The sequence below is a fragment of the Hyperolius riggenbachi genome, chromosome 1 (assembly GCF_040937935.1).
Source record: "Hyperolius riggenbachi isolate aHypRig1 chromosome 1, aHypRig1.pri, whole genome shotgun sequence".
Classification (NCBI taxonomy): domain Eukaryota; kingdom Metazoa; phylum Chordata; class Amphibia; order Anura; family Hyperoliidae; genus Hyperolius; species Hyperolius riggenbachi.
In genome coordinates, this window is record NC_090646.1 from 578,322,709 (window position 1) to 578,342,577 (window position 19,869).

The 19,869-nt window shown below is 43.6% G+C and overlaps 1 protein-coding gene across 1 annotated transcript in view; it reads right to left on the reverse strand.

Annotated features, from left to right (window-relative positions):
* Nucleotides 1-19,869, reverse strand: part of RASGRF2 (Ras protein specific guanine nucleotide releasing factor 2) — a 346,737-nt gene that overhangs the window by 38,635 nt on the left and 288,233 nt on the right. The window contains exons 19-20 of the mRNA XM_068247973.1: nucleotides 3,561-3,673; nucleotides 484-544 (exon numbers count right to left, since the gene is read on the reverse strand). Coding sequence (XP_068104074.1) covers nucleotides 484-544; nucleotides 3,561-3,673 — 174 coding nt within the window. The remainder of the gene's footprint in view (nucleotides 1-483; nucleotides 545-3,560; nucleotides 3,674-19,869) is intronic.

Genomic DNA, 19,869 nt, shown 5'->3' on the forward strand with positions numbered 1-19,869 from the left:
TTCTCTCTTGTCGGACCTTTTTTGGATAATAGCGTAACCTCAACAACTTCTGAGTACAGGGATTACATTTCATGTATTTTAGCTATGAGACACTTAATAGACTGCCATTGAGCAGAGACAATAAAACATTAAGTCTACTTTGTATTTGTTTAGATTTATAATAAAACCAACAGATATCTAAAAAAAAGGGGTAATTTTTAGGAATTGGAGGACAGATACAATAGTTTATCTTAGCAGTTTATTTTCACCTCAGATTCACTTTGGTGTCACTCCAGGCATTATAACTTCTAGACCTAAAATGATGCAGATAAGATGTCCGAGTACTGTGTACAGCCAGAGCTGTGAAGAGTACTGTCTGTTCTCAGTATCCATAATCTCATCACCACAGTACAATAAATCAAAGAAAAGTTTGTATTATTACATAATAAATATAGGACTACTGGAAAAGACTAGACACAGATATGTGTTAAACAGTGTACCCACCATGGCAATGATGTCTTCCATAGTAAGGTGGCAATCATCTTGTTCATCTTGAGAAAGGCCACTGATATATAAGGAGACAGAAAGACATTTCAGTGCTTACACTAAATATACAAGGCAAGCATCTTCCCTAACACAATATTCGTATTCATCCAACAATATGCATCCAACAATGTGCTGGCCAAACTGCACTCAGTCCAGCTGTCTCCTACAAATCACTTCAAGTGCAATGCCATAGCTTTATCAAGGTCTGCATCTGTCTCCAGCCCTCAGTCCAGCTGCCTTCTACAAATCACCTCAAATGTACTGCCATAGCTTTATCAGGATCTGCATCCATCTCCCCATCTCCAGCCTTGATGCTCCATACAGGTCATGGACTCTGAAGTTCCAGTGCACATGTAGCTTGAAAATGGGTGACTTCTCGCCCAAACCAGCTGATGGCCTATGTCTGTCACAACATGTGTGCACAACTTGCAGGGCCATTTCCATCCTTTTTGTAACCCTAGGCAAGATGTCCTGCCCCCCCAGGCCTCCAAAAAAAAAAAAAAAAAACCACCCACACAAATATAAACCACTAGTGACTTACAGTAGCGCGTTTAAAAACGGGCTAGGTCTGTCACTAATACTGCCGCTCGTGTGCGCACATGCCCGACGCACACGCCCGCCCGCCCCTTGTGGCCCCGTCCTCCTCCGGCTCTCTGCAGTGTCTCTGCGTCTGTCCCTGCACATGCGCAGTGCAAAAAAGCACTGACACTGGGATGGACGCAGGGGCATTAGGGTTTTATTATATAGGATGTGCTCTATAAGGGACAGAAAGAGGCACAAACACACGTGAAAGCGTGGCTTTGTTTGGGGGCGGGGCTTAATCAGGGGCATTGCGTCGCCCCCCAGGACCAATGGCATTCCAGACAATGGCCTGAAATGCCTTTGCTTAAAAATGGCCCTGATAACTTGGAGTGTTGATCTATATGGTTCTATAACTTTTTCATCAGTATTGCTGCAATGGACTTTATAGAAACTGGCATTTGATATTGAAGCCAACATTGAAGAAGGAATGCATGCTTGTTCATTTTATCAACAAAGAACTATTGTAATAAAAAGTCTCCATGTGCCATTCAGCTCACGGGGACGCTGTGCTACATTTTCTACTGTGGTGTCGGGTTGGTTGGACCTTGCAGAGCACTATGTTGTTGTTATAGGTGTGCCTCTTTTACAACTATATAATTGCTTTTAGAATGCACTTTAGCAGAAGAGTATTGCACGCAGATTTAATTATATGATTCACTGTATAATGGTACGTAACCTGAGTCTGGATACTCTATCTCATATCTGGGACATGGTGATTTGATCTATAGGAACGCTTCATACTGTTTTTTGATTACCGTATATTTCTGGTCAGGGCAGTTTCTATGCTAAAATGCACCCAGGGCGTGGGTGTAAAAATTGCGCACCTCCCACCACTACCACTTCCCCCCGCTGTGGAGCCAGGTATACGTGCCCGCAGTATAGGTTAGCCAGGTCTAGTTGCACTCAGTATAGGTAGCCAGCTATAGGTCCCCCCAGTATAGGTAGCCAGGCATAGGTGCCCAAGTATAATTGCTCCCAGTACCCCAGTATAGGTTAGCCAGGTAGGTGCCTCCAGTATAGGTAGCCAGTATAGTTGCCCCCAGTATAGGTTAGATAGGCAGGTGCGCCCAGTATAGGATAGATAGGTAGGTGCCCCCAGTACAGGTTAGCTAGGTGGGTCTCTCCAATATAGGTAGCCAGAATAGTTGCCCGCAGCATAGGTTAGATAGGTACATGCCCCCAGTATAGGTTAGATAGGTAGGTGCCCCCAGTATAGGTTAGATGGGTAGGTGCCCTCAGTATAAGTTGGATAGGCAGTTGCCCCCAGTATAGGCTAGATAGGTAGGAGCCCCAGGTACAGGCTGGATAGGTAGGTGCCCCCAGTATAGGTTAGATAGGTAGGTGCCTCCAGTATAAGTTGGATAGGTTGGTGCCCCCAGTTTAGGCTAGATAGGTAGGAGCCCCCAGTACAGGTTAGATAGGTAGCTGCCCCCAGTATAGGTTATATAGGTAGGTGCCCCCAGTATAGGCTAGATAGATAGGTGCCCCCATTACAGGTTAAATAGATAGGTGCCCCCAGTATAGGCTAGATAGGTAGAAGCCCCCAGTACAGGTTAGATAGGTAGCTGCCCCCAGTATAGATTAGATAGGTAGGCACTCACAATATAGGTTCGATAGGTAGGTGCCCCCCCCCCCCACAATGGAGGGGGGAGTCAGCCACGGGGAGGGCGGCCTGCCCTCTCCCTCCCTTCCTCTCCCAGGCTACCCTCTATGCTCCCCCCTCTGCTGCACACTGCAGAGTGAGTACAGGGAAGCATTATATAGAGCAGCAACTCACCTCCCTGCGTTCCAGTCGCAATCACTTGCTGCTGGTCTTCTGCTCTGCATAGCCGCTGATACACACTTTACTTCCTGCTAAACAGTAAGTATAGTGTGTATACACCCTCCCCGCGGCTGTGGCTCCCCCCCCCCTTTTTTTCTCAGGGCGGCCGCACAGGCCGCAGGGCCCTAGAAATGGGCCTGTTTCTGGTATAATATACATGAAAGTTATGTCACAGGGCTAGACTTAACATTTATATGGCTTTTGATTGTATAGTACGTGTTCTGCATCAGGTTGTAATAAAGGTTGTTAATATTCTTTAATATTTTGTTGGTACAGCCTTTTTTGTAAGGGTTTTCTTACTCTATATGCCTATATTGTCACAATGGGACTTGCATAGCATTCCCATAATTTCATGGCTTTCTACCCAGAACACAAGACCGATCATCTTAATCGGCATCTGAACAAACTGTTTCTAATGTGCGTATGTTACAGAGGTAGAGATAAACATTACACAGAGGTAGCCTTGGTTTCTATATCCTGTAATCTAAATAAATATGTATAACTGGGTAGACAGAAAATTGGTGTTCCCTGTATGTATGTAGGATTGTAGGTACTATTTTCCCCTTTACATTCCCAGGACAGTGTGTACTCATCTTCAGTCTCCCAGAGAGGCTATGCACAAAGTACTGACCTTAATATGTTAGTTGCAGCTTTCCGTTCCTGGGGAAGGAGATCCGGGTCACGCAACACATCTTCCAACAAATTCACTACATTCATCTTTACTTCATGACACAATTCAAAATCCTTCAAGTAGGAAACAAATAAGACAGTATTTAAATAGCTCTGTATGTATTTTACAGTCATGCACAGAAAGGCAGCTAAACACTGTTAAAGGACAATTATAAAAAGTTAACTAAAACTCTAAATGCCACATATATTTCTAGTAATTACTAGCAAACAGCAATACAATATACAAAGGCTTTTTTTTCATCTTTTCACATTTTATGTGCCTTGTTCCTGTGTCTCTACTTCACACAGCCCTAAAGTGAACAGTCAGAAAGCCAGGAAGAGCTCATTCCGAATCGTGGGTTTAAGCATCCAAGAACAGGAATAAAGTAAGGGTCCGTCTCTTTAGATCCTTTCTCTGTACTTGAAAAATCTCTCAGCTGTTCTCATATGATCTGTGAGAAAGCAGTATGTGTGGGTAGGGCAAAAAACAAACAAACAGTAAATCATTTGTCTATGAATAATGGACAGAGAAGTGGCACCTATCTACATAGTACAGTCCTGGTATCGACGCGCACTCAAGAAGCAGGGCTCTGAAACAAGGCACTTACTTCACTAATGCTGGGAATACACGGTACGTTTCTGTACCATGTATCGACCAGCTGATCCGGCCAGCTGATAATATTGAGGTGGCCCGATCATGCAGCTCGAACTGCGCCTGCTCGATCGCCGGCGGACAATGGCAGGGAATCGAGTGCTGATAAGGAAGCGCCAGCGGGGGCGAGCGGTAATCGATCCGCGCGGACGCGGCTGGGGTCGATCCGACGGCTGATCGAGCCGCCGGTTGACCGGTGTATCCCCAGCATTATTCTGCGATAAGAGACTTCTGAAAAGCCTTCTACTGTGAATGGCTAATAGCTCTATAGGTATGTGAGGTTTACAGAATGACAATTTATTTGATAATTGTCCTTTAAGAATCTCAATGGACTCCACAATGAAACAATGAAATGACACACAGCTCACCCACCAAACACTCAGTGCAGAAGAATAATCTGACATAAGAGCCAAGGTAGTAAATCTGAATGTCCTACAGTTCACGTATTATTCCTTGCAGGAGACAACAGGGCATAGCCTATTAATTTTACTCCTGAGATTTCTCTAAGAAGATATTTTCAAACCTAACCAATAAAATACATACATAGGGCTCGATTTACTAAAGCGTGATAACTCAGTTATCACATGTAAAGGCTTTGCATGTGCAAACGAGTGCGCAAAGCATTTTGCGCGTGAATAGTTTCCACGGTTCGCGTGTTAAATTTATCGCGTGAACGGCGTTACTCTTCACGCGCTAAGTGCGGAATGCCATTGAAAGCTGTGGTGCTTCACGCAATCAAAATAGAGTTTGGCAATCAAATCAGCAATGGTGCTTACATAAACACAGTGTTCTCCCCAGAAATATTTTCCAGCCGGGTGACATGAAAAAGTAGCCGGGTGAGGCGTGATGAGAAAATACAGGGCCGGCTCTTCTCTGCACAATTCTGCTTACAGCAGAGGAGGAGGTGAGCTGATGACAGCTGATGCCAGCTGGCTAAAAGAGCCTGGGGAGAACACTGAAACATGTGAGTTAATGTAATATGGTGCATCGCGTAATGTACTGTATACAGTAATAATTCCTTATCTACATACCGTTCGCGTGATCTGCAGTGACTGCACGTGATAATGACACCTTTACTTGCATGATATCACGTGCAAAGTGGCTTATCACTGTCCTGCTAAGTGTTAGCCCGCTTTAGTGAATCAAGCCCATAGACATATGACTATGGTAGGGATCAGATTGTGAGCTCCTCTGAGGGACAGTTCAGTGACAAGACAATATAATCTGTACAGTGCTGCAGACATGTTTGCACTATTTAAATAATAATAAAATAATGCCATTGTGAGTTAGCATGGTGATTTGTACCATTGTGTCCATCATAGGGTCTGTGCCCCTGGGCTACATGTTGACCCTTATCCAATTAATTTTTTCTCCTCAGTTTTCTCATAGTATATAATTTTTATGTTATCTAAAAGATAACTGTTCAGCACTAACAAATTGGAAGAGTACTACAAAGTAGGTAGAAAAGAAATATCAAACTTATTTTGAGTATGTTCTTGCTTGGTGGGAGTGTAAAAGGTATCGTATAGTGTATGTATCATAGTCTAGGGCCAACTTAAGGGGAAGCCATTTCATTTACCTGTATGTTTTTGTGATGTGAGAGGAAACCAGAGTACCCGGAGGAAACCCATGCAGACATGGGGAGAACATACAAACTCTATGCATACTGGGATTTGAACCGGAGACCGGGCGCTGCAAGGCGAGAGCGCTAGCCACTATGCCACTTTCTGCCCACTTTAGATAGAAAAAAATATTTTTTATTTTAAACTGTCCATATTGCTACTTAATTAACAATTGTTACTTTTAGTCTACTAGAAAAGTTAAAGGTGCTAAAAGAGATCGAATTGCCCTCCTACTAAAAAACAACGCTGAGTGTAATTTGCCATCCTAAAACAGAAAGCATTTGCAATGATTCAGCTTTAAGTGAGGCAACTGTGGTTTAGCATGAATGCATCACTCCCAAATAGGCAAATCATTTCTTAAAGTGACAATCACAATAAATTATACATCGGAGTTGCTAGTCCACAGATATGATCCTTGTGTCTACCAGTAATAGAGTGGCTTTCTGCCAAGAGCAGAGGACAACACATTAGGTGGGGCCAGGTCTTTACACCACAATTTGTTTTTGTTATGTTTTTTTTTTCCATGTAGTGCAATTCTTAAAGCAGTATTGTCACCATAAAAATCAAATTTCAACAGCAACTGGTCTGAGTGTATTAAGTGATAAAGATGCTATTCCTGCATTCAAAACTTTCAAAACTTTTTCTGCTGTTATGATTTGGAGTTATCACATACTTAAGGAGCACTGGCCCTTTAGTAGTCTTGCCAAAGAATTGCATGCTGGGGGTTCTTTTTATCTATAATCTATTCCTCCTCTTCCCTTTATTTCCCTGCCAGCTGCTTATCTGAAACCTAATCCCCTAATCACTTGTGTTTACAAGCAAGGCTGAGGCGACTCAGCGATTGGAGGAGACAAAAAAAAAAGTAAAAGGCAGAAATGACATCACGAGTTAGCTTTAACTGTGGGCAAAAGACATGGCCCCCACCACTAACAGAATTCTCATCATTTACGATATAACATTCACTGAAATCAAAACGTGGACAGTGCAATACATGTGTTATGTAAGTAGATCAAGTATTTACCTACTTATATATGTGTTTTTTTTCCCTGGCATAGTATGGCTGATCCTACTGCTTTAATATAATAAATTTGGCCAGCTGTTATCCATTAACTCAAATATATATCAATAATAACTGCTAAATACTGTATAAAAACAAGTGCACAGCTGTCAAAAACCGGAGCAGTGCTTTTCAGCGCTGCTAGATTTGGGCGCAGCCGGCGCCTCCATAGACTTCAATAGGAATCACTCCTATTGAAGCGCTCAGTGAGTAACGTCGGCTCCGTCAGAAGACAGAGCCGAAGTTGCTTAAAAACATAATAATTCGGCCTCCAGCAATCGCTGGAAGCCGAATTATTTCATTCCCCCACTATCCATGTCGGCCTGGAAGGGGAATAGTAATTAAATCGGCCCGGACTTGTGCAGAAGCAGGATCAGCTATATAACGCTGTATCCTGCGCCCAAGTCTACCGGCGCCGATTTCAAATGTACGCGTCAAAAACATCTAACTGGATGTTAATGCTCTCTCTCTAGTCTTCACATGTGTGTGATTTCTATCGCTAAGTGTGCACGCTTCCTGTGCTCCTGAGTTCAAATATTCATTCTGATGCACTTTACGCAATGTCCACAAGATGGCACCAACGACACAAAGAAATGATCAAATAGTTCTACCATATACCGGTACTCGCTATTTATATGGAGGCTCAGTATTTATATAATGTATCCTTTATCAGCATAAATAATAAACAAAAGTACAATAAAGCTAGTCACACATGGATCCACTACCATCAACTTTTTAACCGATCAACTGCAATTTCTTGGTAATAAATTTAAAAAGTGTAAACATATACTAAATAATTTATAAGTGAATATTGTAAAAAAAAATAACAATTTATTAAGCTGTAATCAGTAAAGCTCCCCTTTAAAATGCATCTGAAGTAAATAACTGGCCTGCAAACAAAAGCTATTTCTTAGAATGATTCCACACATACCTTCCATCTCCATAGCTGTAATTCTGTTCATGTAAAAGCTGTTATGTCTCTATGAAGTGAACAGCAATATCTGAGTGTCTAAACCAGTTTTACCACTATAGTTTAAAGTAGGGTTACTTAGCTTAGTCCTCAAGTACCCCAACAGTGCACGCTATTCAGAAAACCCTTCACAGGTGAGGTAATTAGTGTCTCAGCAGAGCTCATTAACAACCTCTGCGGACTGCCACAAAACATGCAGGGTTAATGTTGGATACACACGTTGAGATTTCCCGTTCGATTCCCGGGGTCGAATCGATTATTTCCAACATGCTTGATTCGGATTTCGATCGTTTCTGCCGTCGATTTGGCATACTTAACATGCAAATCGACGGCAGAAACGGTCGAAATCCGAATCGAGCATGTTGGAAATAATCGATTCGATCCGTTCGACTAATGTCCAATATGTTGGCGCTTTATAAATAGTGTTGGGCCGAACAGTTCGCCTGGCGAACCTCTCTGGGCCTCTTACTACTTCCGGGTCGCAATGACCCGGAGTAGTACGCCTGCGCTGCCCGGCGGAGCGCGTCCTAGATCGCGCTCCTGTTGCCGGGCACTCTCTGCGCATGAGCGTGACGTCACTCATGACGTCAGCTCTGTAGGTATGCCAATATCCAAAATTTCCAAAAGGCAAGATGGCAGCCCCCGTATAAATAAGTCAGCACATTCTGTGTCTCTAACCAGCAGGGTGAGATGACACTGGTAAAATAAATATATATATATTTAGTATTTGGCAGAGATAGGATCATGACAGGGAAAGGCGTGCCTTGGAGACTAATCTAGGTAAAGTAAATCCACATAAAGGTGCCTATAGAAGATTGCCACACTGACTATGATGACATAAAAGGCTTGCATTACTATGGTGCAGTGCTATGACTAAAGGTGCATACACACATCAGACTATAGTCTTTGGAAACTGAAAGATCACAGACCAATCTTACCACCCTTCATGTAGTATGAGAACCATACCTACACAGTCTATTCTATGGAGCTGAACTCCCCATCAGACAGAAATCTTTGCAGGATGCTGCACACACAGATGCTGTACAGACACAAAAGATCAGTATCCGCAAAAGATCTGTTCCTGCCAAAAATCCGTTCCTGCAAATTGCAATGATAGTCTATGAGATCTGCAGATCATCATACACACATGATTTAACTGACATTTATCTGCAGATCAGATCCACCAGGATGGATTTTAAGATCTGCGGATGATTGCTTGATCTGAAAATGAAAGATCACAGACCAATTGTACCCCCTTCTATGTAGTATGAGAGCCATACTCTACACAGTCTTTTCTATGGAGCTGAACTCCACATCAGAAAAAAATCTTTGCAAGATGCTGCACACAAAGATGCTGTACAGACACAAAAGATCAGTATCTGCAAAAGATCTGTTCCTGCCAAAAATCCATTCCTGCAAATTGCAATGATAGTCTATGAGATCTGCAGATCATCATACACACATGATTTAACTGACATTCATCTGCAGATCAAGCAATCATCCGCAGATCTGAAAATCCATCCTGGTGGATCTGATCTGCAGATGCATGTCAGTTAAATCATGTGTGTATGATGATCTGCAGATCTCATAGACTATCATTGAAATTTGCAGGAACGGATCTTTGGCAGGAACAGATCTTTTGCAGATACTGATCTTTTGTGTCTGTACAGCATCTGTGTGTGCAGCATCTTGCAAAGATTTTTTTCTGATGGGGAGTTCAGCTCCATAGAAAAGACTGTGTAGGTGTGGCTCTCATACTACATGAAGGGTGGTAAGAATGGTCTGTGATCTTTCAGTTTCCAAAGACTATAGTCTGATGTGTGTATGAGCCTTAAGGATCATTGTGTGTCCAAAACATGTCAGCAATCATGATGTCGGATTTATCTGATTTATACCATTGTGCGGAACTTTGCTTCTTTGGTTTTCCAGGGTTGGAGAAAGTAAGCTGTCCTGCAAACCGGGACTAGATGCATAAAAAAAAGTTTTTCCTAAAGTGACACCTTTTAAGATAGTTTTCAGGACAAGATAGACTTATTAACTCCTGTGTGATGACTGCATGGTGCAGCTATGCTAACAACTTTGTCTTACAAAAATTCACACATTATTAGGATTTTCCTGCAGATGCAGATGCAGGGTTTGTTGCGCTCGCTATGCTACTCTGATAAGTCGCGTTAACTTTGATAAGGTGTGATATCTTTGATAAGGTGTGATATTTGCGTTATCACGGTTTAATGACTAAAGCCCAAAGTGTGAGAAGAGTTAAGTAAAATGCTACACTACTCATTGAGCTGGGAGACACTGGATAGGAAGATAAGACTTTGCTTAAAGTAAACCAGAGATGAAGCATAAGTAAGATTTGGTACTTACCCGGGGCTTCCTCCTGCCCCATAAACACATGTGAGTCCCATGCCGACTTCCGCGGTCTGCCGTTCAGGCGTGATCAGCCCCAGTTACTTGCTCAGTCGCGCCCAGTCTGGGTCTTCTGTGCTTGTGCGGACCACTGAGCAAGTTACCGGGGCTGATCGCGGCTGAACGGCAGACCGTGGGAGGACGGCATGGGACTCATATGTGTTTATGGGAATGCTTCATCTCTGGTACACTTTAAGGCCTGGAACCCACTGAAATCAGCAAACGCGAAATGCTACCGCTAGCGTTTTGTCTGAGCGGTTTGCAAGCGGATTAATGCGTTTTCGGTCACGTTTTGCAACATTGTATTTTTTTGCTCAGCGGTTGCGTAGCGTTTTTCGCTTCACGTTTTTATCCTGATTAGTCCTGTGAATTATTTTTCATTTTGTTACAGTGTGCTGAACCGCAAAACGCTAGCAAAACCGTTCAGTTTAGGGCTCTTTTCCACTATGAAATGCGATTGCGACTGCGATCGCGATCGCAATCGCGTTTCAATTTCCACTATGCGATTGCGATTGAGCTACTATACTCATTATAGTCCAGCTCAATCGCATACAAAACGCGGCAGGACAACGATTGCGATTTGACCAAAATCGCATCGCAATCGGATCGCACTAATGGAAATTGCTGCTGCAGTTTCCATTAGTTTAATGTACCTTGCGATTTGCGATCAGAAGCAAATCGCAAATCGCAGGCTAGTGGAAAAGGGCTCTTAGGTTTTGCTGCGCGTTTCTGCTAGCGTTTCAATACTTTACATTGAAGCGCTAACGCTCCCAAAATGCTGCAGGTCCTGCGTTTGCGTTTCTGGGAAACGCAAACGCTCCTGTGGAAGTTGCCCCATCCATTAACATTAGCCCAGCGTTTTGGCAAAGTGCTAGCGTATCGCAGCGCTGCCAAAACGATGCCAAAAGCGCTCCTGTGGGTTCCAGCCCTAACTGTTGTTGCAGTGTTGGCTATAAACAGTTAACCTCTCAGCAACAGAGGGAGGGGTTTAGCAGGATCAGGTGATCTGCTACGTACTGTGGAGCATCTCCCACTCTTCTGGTAGCTGCTTGTTTTCTGCAGTCATCTTAGAGTTACATGGATGACATCTCCAAAAGGAATTTCTAAGAAAAGCAAGATAAAATGAAGAGGAAAAAGAATGCCTATAAGGTCTTAAAACAGGAGGGGACCGAGGCTGCACTAAGCAATTATAAGGAGTGCAATAAAAATTGTAAAAAAGAAATTAGGCAGGCAAAGATTGAAGCTGAAAAACAAATCGCTAAGGATATCAAATCTAACCCAAAAAAGTTTTACAAGTACATTAACTCTAAAAAAAGAAAGGTTGACTGTATAGGACTCCTAAAGGATGAGGATGGGAACTCAATGGTGGATGACCAAGGTAAGGCAGAGTTATTAAATGCTTTCTTTGCTTCTGTCTTCACAAAAGAAACAGCACTGTTGCAAACTACAGAGGCGGAAGAGTCTCAATCTTCTAACTGTAATATTAAATACTTAACGCAGGAAGAAGTGAAGGCAAGACTAAATAAATTAAAAATAGACAAGGCACCTGGCCCAGATGGCATGCATCCTCGGGTCCTAAGGGAATTAAGTTCAGTTATAGATAAACCCCTTTATCTTATCTTTTGTGACTCTCTTGCAACTGGCAGAGTCCCAGTGGATTGGCGTACAGCCCACGTTTTCCCATTATTTAAGAAGGGCAAAAAATCTGATCCAGGAAATTATAGACCTGTAAGTTTAACATCAGTTGTATGCAAACTATTTGAGGGGTTACTAAGAGATACTATACATGACTTCATAGTAGAAAATAATCTTATTTCTCAGCATCAACATGGGTTTACTAAAGACAGGTCCTGTTTGACTAACATGCTCAGCTTTTATGAGGTAGTGAATGCTAATATGGATATTGGGAATGCTGTAGATGTGATATACTTGGACTTTGCAAAGGCCTTCGACACTGTTCCCCACAAAAGTCTGGTGCAAAAGTTGAGGATGCAAGGACTGGGGAAGAGTCTGTGTTCATGGATAGGGAACTGGCTAATGGACAGAAAACAAAGAGTTGTGGTCAATGGATCATACTCAAAATGGGAGACTGTTAGCAGTGGGGTCCCACAGGGGTCTGTTCTGGGTCCAGTGCTCTTCAATTTATTTATTAATGACCTAGTAGATGCAGTAGTGAGCAATGTTGCTATTTTTGCAGATGATACAAAATTGTGCAGAATCATTAACTCTCAGGAAGATAGTGTCATATTGCAACAGGATCTGGATAGGATGGCTATATGGGCACATACATGGCAGATGAAATTCAATGTTGACAAATGTAAGGTCATGCATTTTGGACGTACTAATGGTCTAGCACCATACAAAATAAATGGGATACAGTTGGGGACATCAAACTTGGAGAAGGACTTAGGAGTACTCATTGACAACAAGTTAAATAATCGTACTCAATGCCAAGCAGCTGCAGCTAAAGCTAACAAAATTTTGGGATGCATTAAAAGGGAAATAAAAACTCGAGATGCTAGCATAATATTGCCCCTGTTTAACTCTCTAGTAAGGCCACATCTGGAATATGGAATTCAGTTCTGGGCACCACATTACAAAAAAGATATTGCAGTTTTAGAGCAGGTGCAGAGACGAGCAACAAAATTGATGCGTGGGATGGAAGGTCTCACTTATCGAGAAAGGTTAGATAAACTGGGTTTATTTAGTCTAGAGAAAAGACGCCTTAGAGGGGATCTAATTAACATGTATAAATACATCAGAGGGCAATATAATACCTTGGCGGATGAGCTTTTTGTCCCTAGGCCTTCTCAAAGGACTAGAGGACATGATCTGCGCATGTAGGAAAAATGTTTTAGCCATTTATTTAGGAAAGGGTTCTTTACAGTAAGAGTGATTAAGATGTGGAATGCATTGCCACAGGAAGTCGTTATGGCAAACTCTATACCTGCATTTAAAGGGGGCTTAGATGCTTTCCTTGCGTTGAAAGACATCCATGGCTACAATTACTAGGTAATGCCTAATGATGTTGATCCAGGGATTTTATCTGATTGCCATCTGGAGTCGGGAAGGAATTTTTCCCTTTAGGGGCTAATTGGACCATGCCTTGTAAGGGTTTTTTCGCCTTCCTCTGGATCAACAGGGATATGTGAGGGAGCAGGCTGGTGTTGTACTTTATACTGGTTGAACTCGATGGACGTATGTCTTTTTTCAACCAAAATAACTATGTAACTATGTAACTATGTAAGATCAAATATAAATATGTTGGGAGTAAATGGCACAGTCCACCTTTTCTCTCAATGAAAGATCTGGGTGGGTGCACCAGGCTTTAAACATGTATTGACACACCTCATGGTGTTGGAACATGGAAGATCTAATGCAGCCATTGGGCTTACATTGTGGTGTTTACATATACATCCAACTGGTTTAATAGTATGGAGTACAAACAAAATATGCTAACAGTATGAAGAGGTCGTGTCAACAGATAGCAAAAGGATATTCTGAAGCCATGCTGATGTCCCCCTGCCCTGGAGCACATAAAGCTGGATGGGCGAGTTGGACAGAACTGCCCAACTCCACACATGTTCCATAGAGATCTGGATAGGCGGTATAACCCAACTTGCCCTTCCAGCTCTCTATGTTGCAGGAATGGTGAAGTCAGCATGGCTCCAGGATGCAAAAGAAGGGGGGGAGGTTACCGTTAGGGAATGGGGACTACCAGCACGCTTGGGGTGTGGCAGGCAAATCCATGTTCGCATTGGGACTTGCGGGATTGTTGGTTTGGTGAAGGGTGGAGTTATGGGCACCAAAACTTTTGTGCCTATAGGCTCCCAAGATGTAAATCCAGCCCTAATAAAGGTAAGATGTGATGGGTCCAGGGCCGGCCCGCTCATGAGGCGGGGTGAAACTTTCGCCTCAGGCAGCAAACTTCTAGGGGCGGCACCCACCCGTCCGTGGGTGCGGGGGGGGGGGGCGGCCGCCGAGCCGGAGGGGTAGCGGGCAGGACGGGGGTATTGGGCCTAGCGGTGGGGAGGGGGGTCGGACCCCCCCCCTCCCTCGCCTGGGTCCCCCGATCTGCACTCCCCTCCAGCTGTAAATAGTTAGGAAGCAGCCGATAGTAAGAGGCACGGGCGGGGAGGACTCACCTTTTCCGCGTTCCAGCGTGCGCTCCACTGACGTCACTTCCTGCAACGCCGCCCACTTCCTGCCTCAATTTTTTCTGAATTTGCCTCAGGCGGCAAAAAGTCTAGGGCCGGCCCTGGATGGGTCATAAATTAAACGATCTCTGACATAGTATAAAATATAAGTATTTTGCACTTTGATAACTGCTGCTAAAGTGGAATGGTAGAATAGCCCTTCAGGAAGATGTGTTGACAAGGGTCTCAGCATAAGTCTGGTCAGAATGCATTTCTCTGGAGTCACTCTATGTACTGAAATCAAGTATTTCTTGAACATTATTCTTCCTCAAAAGTGACAAGCGGGGCTCAGATTTCTTATTTTTTTGTGCCACGAGCTTAATACAAACTCTTCAGTGTGAATCCTATAATGGAGAACATCTGTGACACCAGCAGCTTTGTGTTGGACAAAAGACTTGTCCTCACATGATCTCCTCCATGTAATGACACACAGCTGTAGGGCTCATCTTGACATCACAAATGCAAAGACAATGCGTGCTGATGATTCTCAGGCACCAGAATTGCTGTAAATCTGGTCGCTTGTTTGGAAGGAGTACAATCGTTATTACGCCAAGCACTTTCCTTTGTTTACAGATGCGCCTCACACTGTGTACTATGAGCATGACGTATGAGCTGTGGTATTATTTTGATCCTGTGCTGGATAACAGATTGGCTACAATGGATTGATGACAACAGGATTCGCCTCCTGCCAATTATAAGACAACTCTGTAGATTAGAGCGTCAGAAACGTCAGCTCTTTTCTCCCAGTAAACGAGAAATCAATAAAATCGGTGGAGGGAAATTTACTACCTTTTTTAAGTGTAAGGCCTTTATAGATACTAAATAATTGTTGCCCAAAACAATCACTGGCAAGAGGATATATATATATATACAGCAATTTGTGTACCAAAAAGTAATAAAAAAAATACTTCTAATAATAAAAAGGTAATATAAAAGAATCATCAGCACCTATTCAGTACTATATAAATTGCACCAATGCCAAGGCCAGATTTCTGGAAAGGCCACAAAGGCCCGGGTCTTGGGTGGCTGCAGCCCAAGGGGGCACCTGAACATAAATGGGGGGTTGCTACATATGAAATTGAAAGCTGAAAATGGGAAACTGATGTCCAAGGCAGCTGTCAATGAAAGAGAGGGGCTACAGTGCATGGATGAAGTGCATGGAAGAGGGGGCTGCACATGGAAAGGGAGGGGCGCTGCTGCACAAGAAATCAAAGCCACAACATACTTGGCCTTGGGGTACAAAAAGTATAAATCCGGCCCTGACCAATGCACCACAGTGTCCAGCTATAATATGTGATCCTCCTGCCAGATGGTGTGTCACCAGGTAGTGAGCTGGCTGGCCGCAGCCTGCAATCTCACCTCTGCAGCCTGCAGAGTGTGTGGGTTCCGGGAGACAGAGCAGGGCTACGAGAAAATGGTGTCCGAAGCCCTGCACTGGAGACCACTTGCATCTCCAGTGCAGGGCTTCAGGTGCCATTTTCACGTAGCCCTGCTCTGCCTGTCAGTGCAGGAGTTTTGCAGCCGGAGTTGCTGCACGAAGATCATCGTGGGAGCTGCGTCCTGGAGGAAGGCCGGGAAAGGAGTCTTCTGCAGGTAAGTGAATTTTTTTTCTTACAGGTGCAGGCAAGTATCAGGGGGAACTAATGGGAAAGGGGGATGGGGGGAAGAGGGGCACTGGTGCCGCATTTACGTGTATTTTCTGGTGAAACGCTGCCGCAATAAGTGTAATTTCTGGTGAAACATTACCGCATTATTATTATTTTCTGGTGAAACGCTGCTGCATTACGATTATTTCCTGTTGAACCGCTTCTGCAATACGTGTATTGCCTGGTGAGACGCTGCTGCATTACGATTATTTTCTGGTGAAACGCTTCTGCAATATGTTTATTTTCTGGTGAAGTGGGGGGGAGGGGGGTTAGTTAGGCACCACAGGTTTTCTTGCGTGGAGTGACAAAATGACTAGCCTGCTTGCACTACTCCAAAAGTGGGTATAAGCTGGCGTTGGTGTGCACTACTCCAGCTACTCCTCAAGCCTGGCTGTGAGGCAATCTTGAAGGAGAGAACAAATGAGAGGAGGAGGGCTCCATAGTGTAAAAATATTTTTAATATTTTAAAATGTGCAATACAATTGCAGTTACTAAAAATCTGCAAATAGCTTGCATCTCATGGGCATCTGCCTGACAAATGTCCTCAACAGGAGTCTCTTTCATGTGCATCCACCTGACAAACGTCCTCAGGACAGCCTCTTCAAATGCTGTGGCCAGTTCTCAGATGGTATACAGTACTGTAATACTGGCATATTTTGCATATCATATGCACCTCTCTTAGATGTTGGTAGTGTTGCTTGTGCTGCTGTCCACTCTTCCTTCATGGGTAGCAGAGCTGGGAAAATTACTCACTTGGTGAGAAGTGGTTGGTAATTTTGGCCTTGTAGCATGGATCTAAGAGGGTGGCAGAAGGGCAGTCCTTGGAGGAGTGTTTCCTGGAACACAGCAGTGTAGGGACCCGCACTAAAAAGCCATACAGCATAGTGTCTCGAGGCACTTCTCTTCCCACCATGCTAAATGTGTAAATGGTCTTAAAATGTGTGGGGTCCAGAAGGTCAGGGTGAACTGGAGGGGTTGTAATTGCAAACGTGAGGTATCTAAGATGGAAACTCAGTGGATACACAGAGTAGGATGCCTGGAGCCTGCAGGTCTTAACATTGACATAAATTGATATATTAGCAATGATTAGCCTGCATGGCTCCGAGTATCCCTGATCTGTGTCCGCCAAAGGAGAAGGTGGAGGGTGGTGTTTTGGCGCTTTGGGCGTCACTAGTCTATATCTTATGCTGACTTTGTAATACAACACAGAATGGCGCCACTGCTTAAAACGGTGCTACTTTACATACGGGTATCACTTGTATGTGCCCCCTTTTTAGGGAGGGGTTTATGTGGCTTGATTTAGCCTTGACAGGTCTCTGTTGACAATCTACGTTGCACATGTATGGCCTGTTAAATGTGAATCTTGCTAGGATTAAAATTCTATATATATGTCATATTGACCATATTGCCATCTTGTGGTAACATCATATATTGTGCCATAATAGCGTTTTATATGTTCTTGCTTTTCCTTTTTTTATTTAATTTATTTTTTAAGTTTTTGTATATTGCCTATCAAGATATACTTTAGAGCTGTGTTATACAAACTCTGAAAGTTATTTTACTGTTGCTATATAAATTGCCTATGTTGAGGGCAGTGGGAGGCTCTATGATGCGTATGATGTGTATGATCGTCCGCAAGCGATACTATAAAGCACACCGTATCCAAGGCTCCGTAGCCCCTGATGAGTTACCAAAATGCACTGGGCGGAGCTACGGAGCGGCGCTGCATGTGACGTCACCGGGCGCGGCGACTGTCGGCACACGGACTTCTGTACTAGCGGCGCATTGTTGGGGTAAGGGATAAGGCGGATTTTTGTTGCAGATGGTACGCATTAATAGAGCCGCACGCCCCCCCCCCCCCCTTTAACGTATATGCCCGCGTGTCCGCATTAGGACACTGTTTCCTGTTTTATTCTATGAACTTTTAATAAAAGTGGGACAGTTCCCTTACACGTTGACGCTATGTTAAGCATCTTTCTTTGGATGTGAGCTGCACGGATATACAAGAGCCCAGCTGTGAGTGCCGTGGTGACTGAGGGGTGGCCGATACCCCTGATGCGCTGACGGTCCTGTGAGGCCAGTGGATCGGGTGAGTCATTTCACAACGGGGGGCAGGGGGAGCCTTGTGGCTTACATTTCCCCATATGCAATTTGAAGTAAAAGCTGAAGATTTTGAATATAAGAGACTCTGAACTGTTGAGCGCTTTACCCACATGCTATAATTCTGTTCTAGCTTAGCACACTAAGCAGGGATCGCTCCACCTACCTCCACCTGGTGTTGATGTTCAGCGTTGTCATTTTTTACCGTTTGTATTACCATTTGTGAGCGCCATTTATGATATTGTTTTATTGTTCAAAAGCCATATAGGACGCATTCACAGTAGCAGACCTCCAGGTAGTACTGGTACAAACAGAGAGCAGGAGCTGGGCAGCTTTATGCAACTTCACTTTGTGCCTTTGCTTTATGCACATGTCCCTCTTCCTGGTAGAAGTTTGATCCAATGACTTTCTCCTTAAAGTTAAAAGCTCCCACCTGAGCTTCCACTTTCCTACCATCCTCATTTGCTCTCACCTACTAAATAAACTCCTGTCCTGCCCAGGTTTGCAGTTATGCTGGGAATACATGATGCAATTTCCCATCCGATTGACAGGAATCGGGTGATTATTTCTGACATGTCTGATCTATTTCAGATTGAGAAAAGAATCGATTTTTGGTTTTCAGATGGGAAATTGCATTGTATGTACCCAGCATTAGACTCAACCCAGTGATTTCATCTGAACAATTTTAAAATAACTTTAAACAAGAGATTCCCCTAGACCAGTGATGGCAAACCTTGGCACTCCAGCTGTGGTGGAACTACAAGTCCCATGAGGCATTGCAATACTCTTGACAGCTCTAAGCATACCTCAGTGACGCTGAGGCATGATGGGATTTGTAGTTTTGTCACAGCTGGAGTGCCAAGGTTAGCCATCACTGCCCTAGACTATAATAACACAGGAACAGTCAGAGGTGTTATAAACAAATCTTGGGCAGGAAGGAAGTGAACAGGGGTGATGTGCATAGTGTGTTAGGTGGAACATTACAATAGCTAATTAGTGGCGTGATTTAAAAATATATAAGCAAAGCATTCATGCGGCAGCCACTGTTCTTATTTACTACACTTGTTGCATCCATCACATGCCTTATATATAACAGTACCACAAGGGGAAATCACTGTTCTATATACATACAAGTTTTCCCTCATCTTCCTCAGGAGCAAGAAACAAACTTGCAGTTATTCAACCGGGTTATTCAAGTTTTTGCCAACTAAATATCCACTATACAACACAAAACAGTTATACTGCTGACCTACCAGGTGGAGGTTTTTGTCAACACACAGACCAACCCTGTTTTTAATTATTAGAAAATAGGGCCCTTTTGAGATTCTGCATTAATACTTCAGGCAGCCCCTACTGCCATTCATTTCATGTGTTTGATTAATCTGCCAGAAACAAGCTAAATGCCATTTGACAGGAAGTGCTCAACGCAATCACTGCAATCTGTCCATCAAGATGCTTTTATCTTCCTTCTGGCATAATTTAGAGTAGCTCAAGGTCTCCTTTGCACTTTCTCTGTATGGCGGGTTTTGACATGACGACAAGGATAGATGTTTCCAATTATAACTGCTAAAGATTTTCTCTGTGTGACTAGAAGGCATGGCACATGGTTCTTGGAATCC